Raw genomic sequence first — 23,388 nt, 5'->3', positions numbered from 1 at the left:
CCCCTGCCCATCCCTTGCTCTTCCCTTGCCTTTTCCTTGCATGCACACAGCTGGGGAAGAGCTTTATCACTCCATGCTGCTGCAGCAAACCCTGAGGGTTTTTTTTTAATTCAGCCATGAAGGATAAGGCTCTGCTCTTGCCTAGCTGCTCCTGCCTGCAGCCTGGCCACCCCTCAACACATTTTGCAGGACCAGTTTGCTCCAGCCATCCATTATATGACGCTGGTCGGTAAATTCATTACGGGCCCGTGGCTCTCATCTGTTTGTCTTCATTGCTGCTGCTGCCAGTTCCACCTGATGTTAGGTTTCAGCAGCAATGTGGGGTATATTTATCACTTTGAAGCCTTTTGAAGCGTAACTGCTTGAATAAACTCACCGCTGTGGCAGTGTCTTTCAGGCCCTGCTTTATGTAGGCTGATCGCTCGTTTATTCTGATAAATGATTTTAAATCTATTTCCAGCTGATGGAAGGAAGGGGGGGGAAATCACTTTCTGTTTAAAAATGTTAAAGGTGAAAACATTTGGTTACGAGGTGAGCAGCAGTTACAGGTGTGATCGAGTCTTCTGCCAGGCTTGGCAGGACCCCACAGGTCCCAGGCTGAAGGTGTGGGGTAAAAAAGGGTCCTCAATCTATTGCTACCAGGAGCTTCTGCAGCAAGTCAGAGCAATCTGTCCTAAGGAACCTGTTTTGGCAGGGAGTTGGACCCCATGATCTCTGGAGGTCCCTTCCAACCCCTACAATTCTGTGATTCTGTGACTCACCTCGGCTCTCCCTACAGAACTGAGCTGACCTTCAGGTGCCTGCTGTGAAGCTGGGACTGCCAGGATGGGCACCCAGATCACAGCACTGCCTCAATTAGAGACACACCATCCCACCCATAGTTATCTGCTGCCTGCCCCGTGGCTTGGCCAAGTCTCCCTGGGTGTGACCGCACTGGCACTTTCCCTTTCGTGTTCCCAGGCAGATGAAGCTTAGAGTAGCCCCAACTACAAGCTTGCTCTTTGGGTCAGGACAAACTGGGATCACCAGGACTTTTCTCAACCTGCCTCTCCTTCCTCCCTGCAGCCCCTGCAGAGTTTGTGCAGCATCCCCAGTCCATTTCCAGGCCTGTGGGGACTACTGCCATCTTCACGTGCGTGGCCCAAGGGGAACCACCCCCGCAGATCACTTGGCTGAGGAATGGGCAGATCCTGGAGACCAGTGACCACATTAAACTGAAGAATAACAACAGGTAAGTCCGTGTGCACCGGCTGCGGCGTGGGCGGGAGAGCGGCACGGGATGTACAGCTGGGTTGTGCCATTGCCTGGCTAACGTGCTTGAGGACAAGAGGGGTGCCTGGAGAAGGGAGTGCTTCAGAGCTGGCTTGGCTTTGACAGGTGACATGGGTTGGGGCCACGCCTCCTTTGGGTTGATACGGTGGTCCCTGATGCTGCTTTGGAGAGAGGCTAGATCACAAGCCATTATTGTGAACTGTCTGGACTCCGGTGGAAAGGGGAGAGGGAGAGATGTTGGCTTTCTTTCTGAGTTAGTAAAGAGCTGATGTGAAGCTGGTGATGTTCAGAAGCAGGTCTGGGGATTTAAGGTGGGCTTTGATGTACTAAAACACTTACCAGCTGTGCTTAGCAGGCTGGCAGTTCAGCACTTTGTGCTTTACTGAACCAGGACAGCAGCATTAGACTTGGACTGATGATCCAAGTCTCTGTTGAAGTCTCAAGGTTCTGTTGAAGAACCCATCAGAAGTTTGTCTTCAGTCCTGCTCATCATCTGGGTGTTTCTGCGTGGTGGTTTGACCCTGTCCCTGGAGTTGGCAGGGACCATGCTGCCTCCGTGGCAGAGGAACCCCAGAACATTGACCCACCTGGGTGCACAAATGCAAATACATTTGAAATAATATTTGCGTAGAAGCTGATTTTCACTAAACTTCAGCCTTTTATCTCATGGGGGAAGAACGTTTTCCCTGAGTACTAAATAACTGTGTTTTCCTGTGAGGGGATGGGGATGTTTGTATGGAGGGAATTGTTACAGTGGGGCTGCACTTAGTGTGGAAATTACCAGTTGACAACATAGTTTCTATGGAAATAGCATGGAACAATATACTGAAAAATAATAGCACCTCTGCTGCAAACCTGAATTATTGGTGGAGATTCATACTCGATGCTGTCATATAGCTGCTATCTGTAGTAACAACCATCTCTCATGAACACAACTGCCCAACCTTGCTGGAGGGTCTGGACCTTCAGTTTAGGTTGTTGGGAAGTGCTGTGCAGGCACCATGGCTTGTTCCTCAGGGAAGAAAAGCAGGTTTATTTTTTACTCTCTCCATAATATGGCTTTTTGCTTTGTGGTTTGAGGCTTTTCTAAAGCTTTGTTACATGAAGGAGGGAAGGGTGTGAGTTGCAAGAAGGTTACAGTATAATTGTAATAACATCTTTTCTGTCAGGAAAGGTATTCTCTGAGCTGGAAGTTTTTAATGCTTCGGGGAACTTTGTGTGTGGACATACAGATGCCACTTGAGCCAGGCTCATGGTCTTCTCATTCATTGCATGGGTTTCTGGGGCATGATTGCCCTTTACAATATGAATGGCATAGAAATGGGAGAAGGGAAATCAGTGTGTCCCCTTTTATTGAGCAGAAGGTGGAGTTAGAAGCAACCAAAGACTCTGCAAGTGGTCATTAAATCCCTGACAAAACCCCCTCTGAGTCCAGCTCTGTCTCTCACTCGGATGTCTTGCCCATGAAATCATTCCTCTTCACTGCTGGAGGATAGAAAAGGTCAGGTCTTTGGGTCTCTGGTCATGGCCATGCCTCCTGGCCAGGTCCCTGTGCCTGGACTTGTGCCACACATACCTGCAGACTGCAGTTTGGTGAACGCTGCTGTAATCATTCTCTTATGGCCACCGTTTAATGCAATTCAGCATCAGACTTTTCCACAGCGAGCTAAACAATCAGATTGCACTGCATCTGGCACGGGCTGGGGGAGCTCAGCCAGTTACTGGGGCTCAGCTGACACGTGGCATCTTCTCAAGCTATAGTAACGTGATTGTAAAGCCGAGCCCTGAGGCCATCATACTTGACGACGTTGAACTTTTGGCTTCTTTCACACTAGGCTTGGTCTGTTCTGACCACCAGCTTGAGGCAAGTGCCCGTGCCTGGTGGTTTCCAAAGCTGTCAGTCTGAAAAATGCCCTCGCTGGTACAACGGGGCTTGGGTGCTCCATGAAATGGAAGAAAACAGATCAATGGTTGTGGGTTTGGGGTTTTCCCCCCCCCCAGAGCTTTTTCAAGTTGTCCTTTGTTTCCTTCTCATGGGCATGACTAAGTGCTGCAACCCACTTAGTTCCAGGCAGAATCGGTTTGTGATGACGCCTTGGATTTATTGGCTGTTGCACTTGGAAAATATTTGTCTGTGTAAAGATGGATCTTGAATCTACGAGTAATGAAGCTACCAAACTGCACTGTGAGCTTTGTTAATTAGATTACATAGTTTCCTAGAAAAAGCATTGGGATTAAAATTCTGCTTAATTTGGTGATAAAGGTCTGAATGGCCCCAAAGGGATTTTTTGGGGGAAGAAAAAAAAAAAAAGAGTAAATCATCCCAAATTATATCATGTGCTAATTGATGGCAGAATGTGTCATTATGAGCAACTTGGTTCTTGTAAACGAGAACAGTGAGGTTTGGACCTGCTGAACATGGGGTTTCGCTCCTGTGGGCAGCAGGGTATCTGCCCAAACCCACAGCCAGTGGGGAGGTCTGTCCATTAAAGTGTTGCTTCAGAAAGTTGGGAATCTACATCACCCCTCATATGCAGTAACTGTAAAACCCAGGAGAACAAACCCTCAAGGTCAGGGGACTTCAGAAACCCATTGGCATTGAGATGGGACAGCAAGCTTCAGGAGCGGGTTCACCAACGATTGGATGTGGCTGATGGTACAACATCAGATGGTCACTTGCTAAGTGACTTCCAGCTTTTCAGCTCAGTAAAATAAACCTCAGAGGCTGCATCCAGTAAATACCTCTTCCCTCGCGGTCCCTCAGATGTGAATTCTCATCACCTGATGTGTTGATGGTTTCTGGGCACATTAGCATTAAAGATCAGCCTTCTGCTGTGCCCTCTCCAGAGGTGGTTGTTATGTTTTGAAAATGCCAGCTGTGTGGGAACAAAATACCCAATCGATGATTAGCAGAAATCAAAAGCGGTTCTGGGACAGCGGATAATTGTTAATGAAAAATGCATGAAGGCTCAGGCATAGGGAATTGTGGGCTTTTCCATTAAAAGCTGTGAAGAAAAATTGCTGAAGGAGCCCATGATGGGGCCGTCTTTGCTGTGTGATTCCCCAGTTGGGGATAGCTGTCGGCAGGATGCTGCGCTGAACCGTGGTTTTGGATGGAGAAGCTGTGATGGGGTCTTTTTTACATTGGTGGGGCCGGCCCCCTGTGTCCAGCAGGTCTGTCCTTTGCTCTTCATCAGAGCTGCCCCTTTGCCCTTACTGTTCCCAGGATGAGTCAGATAGATCATTCTGAGAGGTGTAATGGGTATTTCCAGCAAAATTCCCACCCAGCATCACCAACCCGGCCTGAAAAGCTGCAGGAGGAAGGAATGGTTACTGGCAGAGTTATTGTGGGCTTGTGTAAAATCATGCTTTCTAGGTTATGACTTCAAAATTTACAAGGAAGCATGAAATAGTCCCCAAATTACTGCTCCAGAATGTTCATTGCTTTTCTTCCTTCAACCCAGTTGGGTTCAGGGGTGGAATTTTCAGCCCAGAAGTATATCCCACTATGGGGTTTATATTGCCCTCATAGAAAGGAACAGAGGCTAACATCTTCAGAGAAGGCAGGCTCTAAATATTGATTCTCCAAGTGGATTTTATTTACAAAATGGTAATTCAGGGACTTCATTTGTTCCATCGGAAAAAAGCCTTCATTAGAACCTGGGCTCAGGTGGCACTTGCTCTCCTCTGTGACCTTCACTTACCAACTGTCTCCTTTTTAAATCCTTCCTTGCTGGTTTGCGCTTGTTTTTGTGCTCTGGGAATGACTTGCTTCAAGGGTCATGAGTGTTTGAGGTTCATCAGGGACAATATTCCTCCGTAAATAAACTTCAGGCCAACTTTTCTCACACTTGTTGTGTCACCTAATCCGAGTACTTGGGACAGGACAACTCTTCTGGTACCAAACGCAGGGAAACAACAGCCTGTCACTCACAAGGTGGCTTTTTTTTCTGTAAAACTTATGTTATCTGGGTGCAGAGAGATGCAGACAGGTTTGTACATCCCTTTCTGGTGTGCACAGCCCACAAACTCTTGCATCTGTAGGGATTTGGACACCTTAAGAGAGGACAGGCAAGCCCACAGGTCATTTATGCAATGAGTTTGAAGACCGTGGATGACTATGGGCAGGGTACCGTGTAGCAAATCACATTGTAGTTCCCAGAAGCATGACAAATAAATATGTGGAGCACTCGGATATGAACCAGTTGCTCCTGATTTAAGAATAATTTATGGATTTGACTTTCTTTGGAAGAAATGGTCTTCACAAGGAGGGTTCTGCAGTGGGAGGTGCTCCACGGTAGGGCCGCTTTGCAGCACCAGTTGGATGTGTCCTTCCCACCTGGGAAGTCCAATGACGTGGACCAGAGCTGAACCAAGTGTTCTGCTGCAGGCTTTGGTGTCTCAGTGGACTGTGGAGCTGAGTCTGCCTCCGCTTGTCCCCAGCATGGTTCTCAGAAGGGCTCAGCCTGCACACTTAGTGTCGAGACATCGCAAACCCAGGTGTCAAGAAGGCATTGAGGAAAGGAAAGTATTTCAGGATGAATTGGTACCGCTGTGTGCCTCCTCTAGCAAACATGATGCCCTTTACAGCATCCCCTTTGCAGAAGATACCACACAGCCAAACCTCCCGGCCGGCCTGACTCCATCCTCTCTCCCACGGGCATGAGAAGGAGCAGCATCCCAAATCGGCTTTGCAGGCTGAAAGTCTGCTGGCCCTTTCATCGGCACCTCTGTGGAGCATGGGCTGGTTCCCCACAACACCGTGCACCCTGCTGGGACCAGCAGCATCCCTCCAGACACTGCACACATGCTGGGCTCCTGGCCAGCGGGCTGCAGTACCTGCTAAATACCAAGGAAAGGGTTCATTCTCCTGCATATCAATTCACCCAGGAAGCCCTACGTGAAATTTAATTTCTGGAAGTGTAAGAACATGTTTATAGAGAGCTGGAGACGATCTAGACTGGTGAGGGTCACTTCAAGCTTTGCAATTTAATCTCAGCCTGTATGAGAATCCTTTTGCAACCTCAGACAGACCAGACAGACATTTCCACAAAGCTACCACCAACCAGCACTGGAGGGGAAAAATAACATCCCAGGAGCGGTTCATTCGGCCCAGCAGCCCAGGAGCAGTTTGTTTGGCCCAGCAGCCCAGGAGCGGTTCATTCGGCTCAGCACAGCACAACATGACCCATAACAAATGGAGGCAGAGCAGGGCACAGGGATGAGGCATCTAGATGCAGCTCTGGTGGCTCTCCATAGCTGCCGGAGCTGAAAATGCTCCCCCCGGGTAGCCACAGCCTGGTCTCTGCATTAATTTCATCACAGTCCCGCTTTTGTGCGTGCGCGCAGGCTGATACCCTTCCAGATGGGCCCCTCTTCTCCTTTGTGCCGCTGAATCGATGAAGAGGCTTCCTTCAATTCTCAGACTTTTTTTCAGAGGAGCCTTTGGAAAGCCGATCTCCGGTCACCGGCCCCGGACCCCTGACCCGAGTCAGATCAGTCATTCTGATTGCCGATGAGCTGGGAAGACAGCTTGGGAATAACCGTGGCTTTGGAGCGGCGGAGGCCTCTCGTTTCAGCTCAGCCGGGTGTGAATCTGCAGCGGCTCCTCTCCCCACTTCCATCAATGCCTGTCAGGGCATTGTGCGGAGATGTGATGGAGCCCTCGGCTCGCCGAGCGGCATTGGTGACCAGCAGAAAGCCTTCTGGCATCTCGCCTCCTCTGACGTGCTCGCGGTGCTGCCAGTCTGGCACTCGCGGGAAAGTTTCCCAACAGCAGATGTCCCAAAGCGACAGATTTCCCCCCCACCCCACCCACCTTTTGAAGGGAAGAAATAAAAGGACACTGCATATTTCAGATGGTTGATGCACAGAGACGCTCTGCCCCTCCCTGCGCAGCAACTACATGTTTTCCTTTTGTTGGATCGTCCTTTAAAAAAAAAAGGCAAAAAGAAGAAAAAATAAAGAGCAAAAACCCACATGAGCTGCTGGATGGAACACAGACAGGCAAAGCAGGAGGAATTTATCTGTAGTTGAGATGCAAACGGTTGCACAGCTGGGATGGTGCTGGGATTCTTCGTGTAACACACAGCCTGCTTCTGCCCTCCTCCTCACAGGCACTGGTGAGCTTCAGAGCTCACACCGGGGCTGGTGACATCAAGGTTCTCGAGTGAGTCCAGAGAAGGGCAACCAGGCTGGAGAAGGGGGCTGGAGGGCAAATCCTGTGAGGAGCAGCTGAGGGAGCTGGGGATGTTCAGCCTGGAGAAGAGGAGGCTGAGGGGAGACCTTATCACCACCTACAATGACCTGGCAGGAGGGTGCAGAGAGGTGAGTGATGGTCTCTTCAGCCAGGTGACAGGAGATGGGACAAGGGGAAATGGCCTCAAGCTGCACCAGGGCAGGGTCAGCTCAGATGTGAGGGAAAAGTTCTTCCCTGAAAGAGTTGTGGGGATGTGGCACAGGCTGCCCAGGCAGGGTGCTGAGTCACTATCCCTGGGTGTGTTTAACAGTTGGGTAGATGAGGTACTTAGGGATATGGTTTAGCGTAGGACAGGAATGGTTGGACTCAATGATCTTACAGGTCTTTTCCAATCCAGTCACTCTGTAATCCTGTGCTTGGGAAGGGTAACACTGCTCTCAACTCGCATGCCAGTCCAGCCGGGCTGCTGCTGGGTGCCGAGATGCGCAGCGGGGCAGAAGGAAGGGGCTGATGCCTCTTCCCTCTACACATCTGCTTTGTGCCGAGCTGCGTGTATGGCTTTTGGATGGCGTAATCCTGCCTTCTGCCATCTGTCCTCACAGGCTTCGAGCCTTGTTGACACCATTGAGCCACACATCAGGGTCCTTCCTCCCTATCATCCCCCCCTACCCCCAGCTCTGGCTTTCTCCTTCCATTTAATCAGCTACATTGAGCCTGTGGCTACGAGAGGAGCTTAGGGCTGATTCTCTAGAAATCACCATATCAGCTGAAGCCATCACATTTGATATTCCATTTACAATGTTTCCAAGGAAACAAAGGCACAGGACATAAATAGATGACTGTTAAACATTTGCTCACTCACCATGGCCCCGATAATTTGCAAGGCAGAAATATGAGTGTTAAATCAACAGCGATAATAAATTTTAATATAGGAAGACCAATATTTTGCTGCAATTAGAAGCAGCATTCGTTCTGACATACAGGCAGGAAGTGGCAGGTTGTTTATCATTTCCACTTTCCATCTTACAATGTCTCATTTACATAAAGGGCAGCTTTGATTAGGACTCCCAAAAAGCCGTGAACTGCCTCTGGCATCAGCAGGGATGCTCAGGATTTACTCATGTGTGGTCAAGTCCCCAGTCCACCTGGAATTCACTGCAGGAGAAGAAAATAATTCATTTCTCCCTAGAAGCAAGCAGTGGATGTGAATTTGGTTGGGTTCAGGTTGTTTCTTTTGTGGGCTTTGGCGTTAGCCAACAAGATGATGATGATGAAGCTTGGAGGGATCGTGGTCTCCCAGACTTTCATGCCAAACGAGAAGCAAACCACAATTCAACTGAACTGGGCAGGACTGGGAATACAGCTGCAAAAAACAGGGATTAATCCAGTGTGGTGCTTGTATAGATGGTGCTCCAAAAAGGATGGGGAGGCAGTGGCAAGCGGTGCTGCGTTTGGTGCTGTAGGTGTGTTTCCTACAGTGCACATGTAGGACCAGTCAGTGACCACAATTTGCAGTAGCAAATACAATTTACAGTGTTTAGTTGGTCCCGTCTGGGCCCCAACTTGGACTTCAGTTCAGAAGGTTTCCCCAAGATGCCCCGTTTGTGAGAATATCTGACTAGGAGCAAGGGCATCATGTGCATATTGTATCATAAGCTGAGCTGCTGCCTTAAGATGGAGTGGGGAGGGTTGATAAAAACATCTTCAATGTCAAAGGCTGCCTTTCCACATCCTGCTCGGAGCTGGGCACAGTGTGGTGAGACTTCCCTGCCCCATGTCTTGGAAGAGAGACACACGAGGTGTTTATTTATGGAGCCTCATGTCTGCTGCTAGTCACAGGTTGGGTTGGGTTGTTGGGTTGGGTTGTTGCTGGCCGGGTTTCTGAGGAGAGGCACAAGCTCTGGAGAGAGCAGAGCTTTCACTGAGTTCTTAGGCTGCTTTACACACTGAATGGGAAGAGAGAGCTGATGTGTTGTACGTTTAGTTCTGACTCAATGTTTGCTGGTGTTGCCTTAAACCGGGCAGCACAACCCTTGGGCTGGCCTTGAGCTTGCTCTGGTGGGACACAGCCTCTGCTGGAGGGTCATGCAGCTCAGAAAGGGTCTTCGGTTTATGCACTCACACATACACAGACTCTGGTTGACACTGAGACATTCAAGCCACTGAATACCCCTCCCAGATACGGTGCAGAGATGGGCACCATGCTCAGGATCACGGTCATTTGGGAAGCTGGTACATCACTGACTTCCCTCCCCACATCTAATGAGATTTTCCATCAGGGTAGCCAGCACCCGTCTTTATTTTGGAGGCTGAAACCAGCACCTAAGCCTGGTGTAGAGGTCCCTGAGAGCAGACTGGAGGAGCTGTCCTGATTGCTGCCATAGGAGAGCAAGCTTTGATGTGTCAGAAGGACACCCAGTTGCTCATTATCTTCAGCTTTTGGCTCAAGGTGCTCTTGTTTCTGAAAATGCAGAAGCAGGAGCTGAGGCTATAGCTGTGCTGGATTTGTCAGGTAATCCCAGTGTTACCCTAAGACTGCTCTAATGTGCTATAATGCAATTAGAGCATCACCACAGGGCTTTCTGGCTGCGCTTGATTAGGCTTGGCTTAGTAACCGTGTGCAGTGCCTGGATGGGTCTCACTGGTGTGTACTGGAACAGTTGGAGCTGGTTTGGGTGTATAGATGTACTTGCCACAGAGCTACTTCTGGTGAGATAGCTGTGGACCTTCCTGAACTCAGGGTTTCAGATCCTGGAGCTGCCCATCCAGCCCTGTGCCTGACTGTACCTGAATCCCCCTGAAGCTGACCCTCTGCAAGTCAAGGCAGAGATAACCTACCCAGTCACAGGATCCAGGGAATGCCACATCCCCCTCCCGGGCTTCTCCTTCCCCAAAAGCACCATCCCACAGCCTCCTGGAAGCTTTCTGTGGAAACAGGAGCACATGGGATGCCATTAGAGCCAGCGTGGGGGCCATGGCATGGCTGGAGGGTAGGCCTGTCTGGTGCAGAGAGCTCAGTGAGATGCTTGTCCCTCTCATGTCCCCACACAGCACTCTCTCCATCTACGGGATCAACCAGGCAGATGAAGCCATCTACCAGTGCATCGCCGAGAACAGCGCCGGCTCCACGCAAGCCAGCGCTCGCCTGACAGTCCTGTGGGCAGATGGACTGCCCGGTCCTCCACAGAGTGTGAAAGCTGAGACAGTCTCTGCAACCACCATCCAGGTGTCTTGGAAAGAACCTCTGCAGAACACCAAGGAGATCATCGGCTACGTGCTGCACATTCGGAAAGCTGCAGGTACAGGGCTCTATGCATTGCTCAGAGCATCCTCAGCCTTCTCGTAATTTAGCAGTTGCTGCCCATGTTCTCCATTGTCTCCAAAAGACAGAGATGAGGCAGTAACACTGGGGTGGGGAGGGTGAAGCTGCGTGGTCAGCTCTTCCTCCTCTTCTTTGCTTAGGTCTCTGGCAAAGCACATGGAAATGTGAGCAGAAAATGATGTGGGCAGACATGTATCCACCTCGGGGACCAGAATTACCACTTGCAACATCTGTTTAGTCTCTTTACATGAAGCCTAACGCTGCTCTGTTCTCTCTCTCTCTTTGCACTTCAGATCCCGTAGAGATGGAGTATCAGGAGGCTGTTAGCAAGAGCACCTTCCAGCAGCTTGTGACGGATTTAGAGCCCTCGACCAGCTATAGCTTTTATATAAAGGCTTACACCTCCCGGGGTGCCAGCAAAGCCTCAGAAGTCACAGTGGTGAGCACGCTGGGAGAAGGTAAGGACCGCTTTGCGCTTGGACCATCAGATGCTGAAACCTGCTGTGCATAACAGCAGCACCGGTCACCCCGATACCCGCTCCACGATGCTTTGGCACGTAGCCCGTGGCGGTGCTGCAGCTTGTTCTCACTCCTTCTCATACTCTGGGCTATTGTGTGTAACTCACTTGTATTGTGAAATGGGGGGTTTGGCTGCTTGCCTTAGACACGGCATTGCCTCTCGCCACGGATGCTGGGGCAGGGGGTGAGTGCAAGCCTGGCTGGGGTCGTGCATTGAGACTGCTCTTGGCTCTTCCTAAATTGCTTGTGAAGTGCAGAGCTCCTGCTCAAGCAGCATCTCAGCATCCTCCAGCAGCTCTGCTGCTCGCAGCTTTTACTCGATGAGCACCATGTTTTTCTGAATTGGAATTTTTGTCTCCTCCATCCTGGAGAAATCAGACTAAAGCTGAGCTGCTCTGAGCTACAAGTCCCTGCTTTCCCTTTGAATTACAAGTTAGGGTGATCTCCAAGGCTTTTACCCATTACTTGGCCTCCCAGATGTGGCTGCCAGCTAGCTTCCCTAGTAAGAAAGTGGGTGCTGCAGTGTAGCACCCTTGCACAGACACCCAATGGAAACCACAGCCCTGGCTGGCACCTCAGGTGAGTGCAGAGCAGGGAGCCAGGGTCCAGCAGCTTTTGTAACCACATTAAGGTGTTACTGCCTCTTCTCACAATCAAACCATTTCACTCCAGGCCTTCGTGGGGTATACTGGAGAGCTGTGACAGCATTTATTGGAGCAGTCAGCAGAGATGCTGCCAGCTGGAGACTGGTCTGAGTGACAGGGTTGTACTGGTCTGGTCTGGTGAAGGTACTGAGGTGCAGGGCTGCTTTTGGCTCAGGCAGGTGAGCTTCTCAGGGCCAGGAACATGCTGAAAGTGCACTGGGCTGAAGCCTCTCTGAAGCTTTCTGCAAGTGCCGTGGCCTTCCTTTGTGCCAGGGATAATTTTGGATGGAAAGCAGAAGGGGAGATGCTGTAGAGAAACTACCCAAATGAACCTTGTCCTTCACAAACCTCTTGCTAGGAAGATCCTCCCGTCTCCTCCCCGCTCTTCTCCTTAACGCCGTGGTACTTCACGCCTCAAACCCTCCCCACATCACTAAGCAGCCCACGCTCCTTGTTCTTGTCTTTTAATGCTTTTGAGGGTTTTCTCCAGGACTTTTTGACATTTCTCTAGGATGAAGATTATTCCTTTAGTCATCTTCAGCTAAAGACACCTTCAAGAAGAAAGTTGAAATGAACTGGGGAAAATTCCAAACAGCCCAGAAGAGGAAAACCAGTATCCCAGCCCTTAGCATGAGGGAGATGCCTCTCTTAAAGTAGATCCAGATTATGTCTCTCATATATATATATATCTATATATATATAGATCTTCTGTGAAGCACCTATAGACTGGTGTGTGCTCATATATCTATACACACACACATCTATACTCCACTGTATACACTTATTTGTGTAATAACATTATAAACAGCACTTGCACTCTGCAAGTGATACACATAATCAATATTTTACACCTATATATATACTCAAAGTTTGAATAAACACTATATATTCCATACTTTGAAAGGAGAGAAGATTCTTGTGGTTTTTATGGAATGTAAGGCTCTGCAACAGTAAAATAAAGCCGACTCTTCACAAATCAGGATGGCCCACATCGGTGTTTCTTTGTCTGTGGGATAATGGTGACTTCCCTTTCCATGGTGGTTTTTCACCTGTGGTTTGGAAAAATGATGCTTTTAGTGAGGGTCCAGCTTTTTGTAGGGGGAATCTGGATAATTCCTAGGTTTGCTCTGAAGGGAATTGGGAGACTTTGGGGAAAAAAAAACCCTTAAGTATTTAATCAGATTGCAAAAAATATGCAGCTTTGGGAAGAATGGTACATTCTGTAGGAATAGAATTGACTCTTTGCACCTAGAAATCCCTAAGCACAGACTTCTCCTGGGAAACCTAAGCAAATCCAAGCGAGAAGAAGTATTTCAAGCTATTTTTTTCCCCATTGGCAGCACTTGGGCAGGATGGGATCTCATTAACCTGACTGAGGACAACTGCTCTGAGTCTTTCCTCCTGAATCCTCATGGAGATGCTTACCAGTCAGCAGGGACTTGTTCCTCTCCCTGTGCTTATTCGTAGGGCATTTGGCAAAGCCCATGTGACCTGAAGGAGAGAATCTCTTTGGGAACAGACTCTCCCTGCTCACCAGGAGAGATGTCTTTCCTTACCCCAAATCTCCCCGTGGGAAAGCTTGAGCTGTGGGTGCCTGGGAGGAAGCAAAGCATTGTGTCATGCAGTTCAGAAGTGCCCTTTTTAGCTCTCATCAGCCTTAGATTGACATGGCTAATCCACTTTTCGCCATCGTCCGACGAATGGCTGTACTGAGGTTCCTGCCAAAGGATGCTGGCAAGACTGGGTTTGGGCTTCTCATCCTTCAGAGCCCCACTGGGGAGAAAAAAATGAGACAAAAAAGCAGCATCAATTTGATTTGAGCCCAGCAGTCCTTACTGGGGACTTAGGAGCTTGTAATCATGTGGGATTGGTAAAATAGCTCTGTCTCAAAGCCTGGAGCCTGCTGGAGAAGCCAGGCTGTTGTTCTGCTGGGTGGTTTAGCTGAGCTTGCTGCCTGATACAGCAGTGCCCAGAAACCCTGGTCCCTCCTGGGCAGGACAGAACCCACAGTAGCTGGTTCTCTGCACCTTCTGAATGGGGCCAAGGGCTGGAGGATTGATGGGGGCATTTGGCCTGGGGGTGTTGTGAGGAAATGAGGTTAAAACCCAGTAAAATCATTGGTGAAATGTCTTGCTGAGCCCCATCTCTGTGTTGGTGTGAGCAGCATATGAGAAAGGGAGGGAGAGGGGAAGGAAGAGGCTTGGGGGAAGCGGGTTCCTGTGTGCCCCGGCACTGCACAGGGCTCAGGGGCAGGGTTTGTGCAGACCCAGCTTTGGGAAACCCCGATACCTGCATCCCAAGAAGGGAAGGATGGGGCTGAGCAGCTTTTTTGGGGACCTTGGGAGGGAATGGCCATGATTCCCTCCTGCAGCACACCCTGAGAATGAGGGCAGGGTTTTGGGGGGGGCATTGATTGGAGCAAAAGTGTCCTGATGGACCTTGACTCAGCTCTCGGTGACACTGGGCAGCAGCAGGGACATCTTCCCTGCGTGCCCCTAAGGCCAGGTAAGTGCCTGCCTACCCAAAGAAGCTGGGTGCAGCTGCACCCCAGTCTCAGGCTGCTCAGGTATTTAAGCTGTACATGAAGGTGCCCTGTTCCTCTCCCAAATCCCCAGATTCCCAAACCTCCCTCCTAAAGCCAATGGGGAGAGCAAGCTCCCCCATGCCCTGCAAGCTGGTTCAGGTACTTGGCATGCTTCTAAGATGGATGTCCTCAGCTCCATCCCTTCTGGTTCCTTTCTCCCTGGGGGATAAATCACTCTGAAAGGTCCTGCTACTATCAGGAAGGCAGAAAAGTGGAATTTGGGAATGCAGTGCCAAAGTTTCTGCATTCCTGCCCTGACCTGACGAGGCTGAGCATCAGGTTGCAGCTGGAGTGTAAAAGTAGCCCTGTTGCTTGCTGAACCGAGCGTAGGAAACCCTTCAAAAGTCCTACAGGTCCCTGGAGAAGTTCAAAGCTGTTAAACCAGGACCTGATATGATTTTTCTCCGTCTCATCTGGCACCCTCTCTGGTGCAGTGAGTGCAGGGAAAGTCTGCTGGGGAATTGCTCGTGGTGCAGATGGAAAAAAACCCCACCCCACACATGCAACCCACCGTCTTTCTCTCTCTGTTTCAGTCCCAGCCATGCCATCCCTCTTTATTAAAGTCATTAACAGCACCGCCGTCCAGGCTACGTGGGAACCTTCCATCAAACTGGGCCAGCACGAAGGCTTCAAGCTCTATTACCGCAAAGTCCACCTCTCCCAGTACACGGGTCCAGTGCTACTGCCCAGCAACGTGACAGCCTACAACATTACACACCTGGGTGAGTATGGGGACAGCTCGATCCGTGTCCCCTCCTGACCCTGGGAGTGCCGGGATGCCTTGGACCACTGTGAACGGGAGGTGCTGCAGCTCTCCCCCAGGTTTTTGGGGTGCTTTCCCAGGAGGAGGTACTTGTTTGCAGCACCTTGTGTGTGCTTGGTAAGGTGTTTTCTAATGAAGCATAGCCTGGGGAGAAACAGCTAATGGTCAAACCTGAAATGTCCTTCTTGTGTCTTCTTCAAACCAGATGCGTCGGTGGTTTATGAAGTCAAACTCCTTGCCTACAACCAGCACGGGGATGGAAACTCAACTGTCCGCTTCGTGTCCTTGAGGGAAACTGTGGAGAGGACAGGTGAGATGGGATGCTGGTCTGGGTGTGAAAAGCTCTTTGTAGGAAGGTGTTCCACTCCATCACCTTGGTGACCCTGCACTGGGCTCTTTCAAGAAGCTCTATGTCCTCTTTGAACCAAGGGGCCCAGAACTGGACACAATATTCCAGGTGTGGTCTCACCGGGGCAGAGCAGAGGGGGAGAAGGACCTCTAAGAAGACAAACCAAATGTTTCTGTAGCTGCCAGCCTTGTCCCCTGAGCTCAAGCTAGAGGTGAGGCCACGAATAGGAACAAACCCCCATGCATGAGCTAAGAGCTGCCCATCCTCGCATGGGACATGGTTCGTGGAGCATCTCCACTCTCCTGGAGCTCTCCTGGATATTTTGACCTTCACTGGTGCTAGGAAGGGAGGAGGCAATGGCTTTGGCAAGAAGACAGGCTGCAGAGCGTGAGCACTGCATTATGCAGCAGAAAAGGGGATGTCTCTAGAGGGAATCTCTAACTGATCACACCTTTCATATTCATCTATGTGTAAAAAACATCCCGCCGCTCTCAGAAGCCTTTTAAGCCTTCCAGTGGGAATATCTTCAAGAGACAGTTATTACTCCTCTGTCTCTGTTGAAGTAAATACTAATCTCCTTGTTCCCATCAGGCATCAGCCTGTTCCAGCGTGGGGGCTGCATCCTACCTCCCACCTCGGACATGAGACTTGGTGAAAATGAACACCAGAGTCTTTTTTTATTCATTAGTTGTGTTTAATAACAGCAGTCTGGGTAATTGGGCTGCCTCTCTATGGACCCCCTGGTCCTGTGCTTGTGTGACAACTGTCCTGGGGTACCAGGAGCAGGAGAGCTGCTTTGGCAGGCGGTGCTCTCCCCGGTCCCCCACTCTGCACGCCATACACAGCTCCCAGCATCACCCCGGCTCCAGCTTTTGCTCGGGGCTCGCCAAAAGCATGAGGAGCAATAAGAAAATGGCACCACTGACCCCTTTTTTCCCCTTTTTCCCCCCTTCCCCCCCCTTTCTTCTGGCAGTGCTGAATCCCCCTTGCGACTGCATGAAGGACGAGCAGAACAATAAAACCTCCACAACTGGCATCATCATCGGGATCCACATCGGCGTCACCTGCATCATATTCTGCGTCCTCTTCCTCATGTTTGGGTACAGAGGAAGGTAGGAATTGCTCATGCTGCTGCTCACGAGGGGCAGGGGACCCTAGCCCCCCTGTAGGGGGTCTTACACCCCCAGTGTGATATGGGCTGTTCCCCGTGTGCATCTCAGGATGCACATCCCGCAATGTGCAGTTGTAGCCTGGCTCCCGTGCGCACCCTGAGTGCTGTTTGTGGCACAGGTCCTACCTCCTCCCAGGCACCCAGACCAGTGGGCATCTCCAAACGCACCCATCAGCTCCCAGGAGCATCCCCATCTCTGCTCTGGCAAGCCCTGAGCCTCCCTGCAAACCAAAAGTCGCAAAGAGTCATGACTTTATGGGAGGGATTTAAAGAGTGAAGGAGGGTGGCACAGGGATCATAGAATCACAGACTGGTCTGGGTTGGAAGGGACCTCAAGGATCACAGAGCTCCAACCCCCTGCCACAGGCAGGGCCAACAGCCTCCAAGCCTGGAGCTACACCAGGTTGCCCAGGGCCCCATCCAACCTGGCCTTGAACACCCCCAGGGATGGGCCACCCACCACCTCTCTGGACAGCCCATTCCAGCCCCTCACCACTCTCTCTGGAAAGATCTTCCCCCTAATATCTCATCTAACCCTTCCCTCCTCCAGCTTCAATCCTCCCCCTTGTCCTGCCAGTGTCTGCCCATTAACAAGCTGATTCCCCTCCTGTTTCTCTGATCCCTTCAGGTACTGGAAGGCTGCAACAAGATCAGAGCAGAGAGGGACAATCCCTTCCCTATCCCTACTGGCCATCCCTCTCTTGATGGAGCCCAGGATTCCATTGGTCTAACTCGGGCAGACTCAGGCTTTGGGGAAGGAAGGGGGAGAAGCACCAGCTTTGCCAACCCTCAGGCTCCATCTTTTATTTTTCAGGCTGCTGATGTGTAAAAATGTGCAGGAGCAGCTCTCGACCCCACAGATCCCCCGGAGCCAGCGAAACGCCACAGGCCTCGTCCTGAACGGGGCTGCTCGCCGGGACAGGGACGACCGGGACTTGAATGGAAAGCAGCTGGATATGAATGAGCTGGAGAGGTTATTCCCAGCATCCCCATCCCAGGAGCAGCAGGATAAGGGAATAACGGTAAGTCTGGTGTGACAGGAGCACACCTGGGATACAGAATCACAGAGTCACAGAATCGTAGGGGTTGGAAGGGACCTCCAGAGATCATCAGGTCCAACCCCCTGCCAAAGCAGGGTCCCTGTGACAGGTCACACAGGTCGGCGTCCAGACAGGTCTGGAATATCTCCAGAGAAGGAGACTCCACACCCCCTGGGCAGCCTGTCTCCCTCAGCTTCACCATGAAGAAGTTCTTCCACATATTGGTGTGGAACTCCCTGTGCTCCAACTTGAGGCCATCGCCCCTTGTCCTGTCCCCACAGACACTGAGAAGATGCTGCCCATTTCCCCCTGTGTCCCACACTTCAGATATTTATAAACATTGATCAGATCCCCTCTTAGCCTTCTTTTCTCAAGGCTGAACAGCCCCAGTTCTTTCAACCTATCCCCATAGGGAAGATGCTCCAGGCCTTTAATCACCGTCGTAGCCTCCTCTGGTCTCTCTCCAGGAGATCCCTGTCTTTTTTATACCAGGAAGCCCAGAACTGGACACAATATTCCAGGTGGGGCCTGACCAGGGCAGAGTAGAGGCAGAGGTGGCCACATGTCTTAAGAGCATCAGTAACCCGCCATCGTCATTGCATTGTCCTCTTCTCTCTCTTCAGTCTTCTCACAGCCCACCGGCCGCTCATGACGACACCCAGATAACCACACTCCCCCTGGATGACTTCAGCATCATCGAGGAGCAGCCAGACCCCCTCCCCAAAAGCCCCCGTGGCGGTGGCAGCCCTGCAGCTCCAGCTCCTGACCACGGTCCCACCAATGAAGGATAAAACCACCAAGACTCGAACCCTCTTGGAGGAGTTACCAGAAACCAAACCCGCGGCTGGTGATGTCTTCACAATGAGTCGTCAATCTCAGGTCAATTGAAGATTTTTACGGTCTGATTGTTATTTTTTTGTTTTTGCTTTATTTTTATATATATATATAAATATATATATATGTATACAGCCTTTTGGAAACTGTGAAGTTGATCTTTCCCACCTCTCTCCGGCCTCTCGGTGCGTTTCTTCCAACGATGGCTTTATGGAGACTGGGCACAATGGAGGTTGTTTTTCCCCTGCTGCTGCTGCTAAGTTAAAGACTCCTTGCCAGAGTTTGGCAAACTTTCCTATCTCTGACAGGCTGGAGCCTCTTTCTCTTTGCATCCCAGACTTTTTCCTGATCAGCAGCTTTAGGACTACATTTTTTTTTGGCTCTATTTTTTATTTCCAGAAGACTGGATTTGGAGAAATCCTTCTAACTCAACTCCAAACAAAACCAAGTGAGGCCCTTGGGAAGGCTGTTTCTTCCATGGATTTGATGATTTTTTGTACACTTTCACTACTTCTCAGGATACTTTTTTTGCTGATGGACTCGAAAGAATATGAAAAAAAAAAAAGGTTAAAAAAAAAAGGTAAAAAAATAAGGAATGAGTGAGTGAGTGTGTGTTTGTGTGTGTGTCAAAGGATGCCTGCCTGAGGGCTACTGAAAGACTTGGACAGACAACCCGAGTGAACTCAGAACCTACCTCAACCGGAATGAATGTCTTCTGGGAAGCAGAACTACCCGTGTCTTCCTTCGTGTTCAAAACAAAACAAGTAGTGTAGCACTTGGTCAGTACAAGCTTGGTCCTACCTCAGCAGTCAACGCTCTGTACCTGGCGCCTTGGTGGTTTTTGTGGTCGTTGTTCCCATGTGAAGCACTTCCAAACCTTGAAAGCAATGTTCTACCTCAAGCGCGGTGATAGACACCCGCGCGTGTCTCTGTGTGTCTGTGTGTGTGTCTGTGTGTCCTCTCCTGTCCCCCTGCCCCCTTCCCGGTTCCTGCCTCTCCCACCCAGCCCTGTGTGAAGCAAGATGCTTCATTAGTGTTATGAGCTTTACTTTTAGGCATGTAGCAGGGCTGTGCTGGGGGGCAGGGGGTGTGTGTGGTGGAGATTTGTATCATGGGGTTTATTTTACTTTAAAGACTGTTGTGGCTGTTGCAGGCCCGTGGTGCAATGGCCCAGGGTGTGTCGGTGCTGTTGCTCTTGCAGGGCTGATTTGGGTGCTGGTGGTGGCTGCCTCACTCCATCCTGGGTGTATTTGGGATGGAGCGGGGTGCCCCAGGTGCTTAGATGCCAGCGCTGGGGACAGGGCGCCCTCCTGCTCCATCAGCGTGCTGCTTCCCAAGGCTGATTCCCAGCAGGATGATTTAGGGTACATGCCTAGCATAACACCACCACCCCACCCTGGGAGGTGGGAACGTGGATGGCACCATCTTGTCCCTTCAAAGCCCACCCTGCCTTCAGGAGCATCTCCAAGGAAACCCTGATACAGCACTTCCAAACCCCCTTGAGATGCTACTGAGCTGCTCCCAGCTCCTCCAACGTACTTCCAGCTAGCAGGAGATCGTCTGAAGAATGGGATGAGCTGAAAAGGGCTCACTTCCCTGGGAGGCACAAGACAAGGAGGGCTCCCGATCAGCGATGCAGAGCGGGGCCGCACGCTGGACGATGCTGGAGGCTGCTGGCAGCCACCCCTTCCCCCTGCCCAGGGTGGGCAGAGGAGCTCCCAACACCAAAGAGAGGGATTTTTTGTGTGACCCCCCACACCTCCTAGCTGCAGGGACCAACTGCCAACATGCCACCATGGTTTTTGGGTTGTCCTGGCACGGTGCAGCCTTGTAAGTTGGTGTGTGGCTGGTGGTGTCCATGGAGCGAGATGGGGGGGGTGCACTCAGAGGGGACAGGGATGTCAGCCAGCTGGTGCTGGGGGCCAGCAGCCCTTTCCCTGCCAGGTAGGTTGGGTAAAGCTGGGTGAATGTTAAGGTTTGAACTCCCGTGTGTAAGTGGTGGTGAAGTTGAACATTGCCCTGTTTGCAAGGACAAGTGAGAGGAATCAGGAAAGGAAAATGAGATTAAGGTTTAAAAAAAAAAGTAATAATTGTATTTTTTTAAATGGTACCAGTGGGAGAGTCCCTCGTGTCAGAAACCCCTCATCACCCTCTTCCCATCTGGCAGCGGGATGCCACCCATAACTCTGTAAATAAGCTGATATCTGGGATGGTAAGGCAGATATCCCTGCCCCCACACTGCGTCCTGGGGCTGGGCTGGGCTAGGTGTGAGCAGGACTCTGTCCTTCCAGATCAAATCATCGAGCTTGGCCCAAGGAGATGTCACAGCATTGACCTCGAGAGCAGGGTGCTCTGGAGGCTCCATGTCTGTATCCCCTGTCCCATTAAAATTCCTCCTCCTCTGGACATCTTGCAGGACAGGGGGGGAAATATATGTGAAGGGTTAAACATGTATTAAACCACCCTGATAGCCTCTCCTCACCCCACCAAAGAGGCCCAAAGGGCCATCAGACTGATTCCTGCTCACACCTACCATGGTGGGATGCTCTCTCCCACATGATCCTGGGTCTGGAGCCACCCTGGGAAGTGGAACAGTGCTGGTGGCACCATGCAGGATCCATAGCACAGCCCAGCCCATGGTGGGAGCGGGAGGATGCTGGAGCTTGGAAAGGGCAGGAGGGAGGAGGAGATGCCAAATAGCTTCGGTTAGAACTTCATATCAAAGAAATCCCAATCTCCTCCCACCATCCCGCTCCAGCCCAGATTTTCTCTATCTTTTTTGTTGTCATTTGGGGTTTTTTGTGTGTGTGTGTGTGTGTAACGCCGCCGTTCACAATGAATAAGTCCTGTTGCCAAAGTGAACACAGAATTTAGAGTAGCTTTCAGCTCAGACTTCCCAGAGCTGTGAACATGCTATTAATTTAATATCATATTATTGTGATATTGTAATAGTAACAAGTATTTGTCACTACTTCCTTTTATTAAAGGGAAATGCTGTGCCATTTGACTAGTTGAAAGACGATAGGATGTCAAGAATAGAGCTTTTTCTTCCTTTTTTTTTCCCCTTTTATTCTTTAAATAATTATGCAGAAGTGTAATGGCTTAAACCAGTGCAGATCCTGTGCTGGTTTGAGATGGTTGAAGATGGATGTGAATCTTTAAAGACTATTTTTTAGATGTTTAGCTTTCCCTCTTTATTTGGGGTTTCTTTTCTGCTCTTGTCCATCCATACTGTTGGGACCTAACATAGGCAGTCGTGGCAGGTCAGCCCCCCCGAAGGGATGAGGCTGAAGTCTGGAGATCCATCAGGAGGATGTGTTCTTCCTGGAATTACCCAAGCCTCCCAAGTCCACAAAACTAGGCAAAAAAACCCTGGATGGGGCAAATTCTGGCTTTATGCTGCTGAGTACATCTATTTAGCTGGAGAAGTGACATGTAACAGCCACTCTCCCTGTTCATCGATGTCAGAACTGGGCTGGAGGCAAAGCTTTGCTGACCAAAGGCTCAGGAGAACATCGCCTGGAGTGTGTCTGGGCTTCAGTCTGTAAAACAAGAGGGGAACAAGGAGGAAAAAAGAGCTTGTGTTTGGTTTCAGCATGGGGTAGGGGTACAGCTGCAAAGCTGCCCGTGGTTCACCCAAACTCATGCTCTGTGTTTGATGGAAGCCTCTGGAGTTTTATTCTGTGCTTGGGTAGCGTTGTACCTGGGCAGAACAGTTGTGCTTGGGTAGACAAGGAGGGCTGTGGGTCCCTGTCTGCTGCCAGTGTTTTGGATGTGGTCTGACAGGTGCCAGCCAAGCTGCTCCTGAGTCTTCCATGAGCACATACCCATCTTCACTGAATCAGAGACTTCTTCAGAGGACTTGCCTTCAGGCTGGGCTGGGCTGTTGGTTGAACAGGAGTTTCTGCTCCTGGAGCGTGTCCCCATGCCGCTGGCAGCTGCGGTGGCAGCTTTGCAGGAGGGACAATCCCTCCTGAGCCTTGAGGCAAAGCCCCACTGCATCCACAGCACAAACCCACCAGCTGCCAAACCCACCATCACCCCCCCAGGGGCAGAAACAGGACAGGTAGTGCAGGCATGGGGCTGCAAAGGGGTCCAGGCATCGTTGTAAGTACCTGGACCAGAGGGCTGGAGCATCCAGACTGTTGCAGGGATGATTCTTGGTGCCTTGCACACATCCTCACCTGAGATCAGGTACCACCAGGCATTCCATGCGCCCCGGGACCTTGTTTAGATGCCTCAAGCATTAAACCAGCAGCTCAACAGAGTCCCTAGTTCTTCCCCACACCCCCCTTTTCTTAATGGGAGGAATTGGAGAGTTTTATCCAGCAATAAACCCACTGGATAACAGGCATATAGAGAATCACAGACTGGGCTGGGTTGGAAGGGACCCCAAGGATCACAGAGCTCCAACCCCCTGCCACAGGCAGGGCCACCAACCTCCAGGCCTGGAGCTACACAAGGTTGCCCAGGGCCCCATCCAACCTGGCCTTGAACACCCCCGGGGATGGGGCACCCACCCCCTCTTTGGGCAGCCTGTATATATATTGGATCCAGTGCAAACCACTGGCAACCTCCTGCCTTTGGAGTAGGACTCTCATCCTCTAGTGTTCTTCCCAAGGTAGTAATTCCACTGATTCAACTCGCTGCCTTTCCTGGGCAGATCCAAAAACAAAACCCAACAACCAAAC

At 50.7% G+C, this 23,388-nt stretch overlaps 1 protein-coding gene across 1 annotated transcript in view; it reads left to right on the top strand.

Moving 5' to 3' along the window:
- IGDCC3 (immunoglobulin superfamily DCC subclass member 3) overlaps positions 1 to 18,654 on the top strand; it is a gene marked incomplete at both ends in the record, with an annotated part of 99,403 nt that extends 80,749 nt beyond the window's left edge. The window contains 8 exons of the mRNA XM_084268032.1: positions 1,066 to 1,231; positions 10,523 to 10,770; positions 11,087 to 11,251; positions 15,074 to 15,262; positions 15,509 to 15,613; positions 16,626 to 16,764; positions 17,638 to 17,845; positions 18,487 to 18,654. Of these exons, the coding sequence (XP_084124158.1) occupies positions 1,066 to 1,231; positions 10,523 to 10,770; positions 11,087 to 11,251; positions 15,074 to 15,262; positions 15,509 to 15,613; positions 16,626 to 16,764; positions 17,638 to 17,845; positions 18,487 to 18,654 (1,388 nt within the window). The remainder of the gene's footprint in view (positions 1 to 1,065; positions 1,232 to 10,522; positions 10,771 to 11,086; positions 11,252 to 15,073; positions 15,263 to 15,508; positions 15,614 to 16,625; positions 16,765 to 17,637; positions 17,846 to 18,486) is intronic.
- Positions 18,655 to 23,388: the final 4,734 nt, after the last annotated feature.

The sequence above is a fragment of the Gallinula chloropus genome (genome assembly GCF_964237585.1).
Source record: "Gallinula chloropus genome assembly, chromosome: 9".
Classification (NCBI taxonomy): Eukaryota; Metazoa; Chordata; class Aves; order Gruiformes; family Rallidae; genus Gallinula; species Gallinula chloropus.
This window is presented reverse-complemented; position numbering and strand designations above follow the sequence as displayed.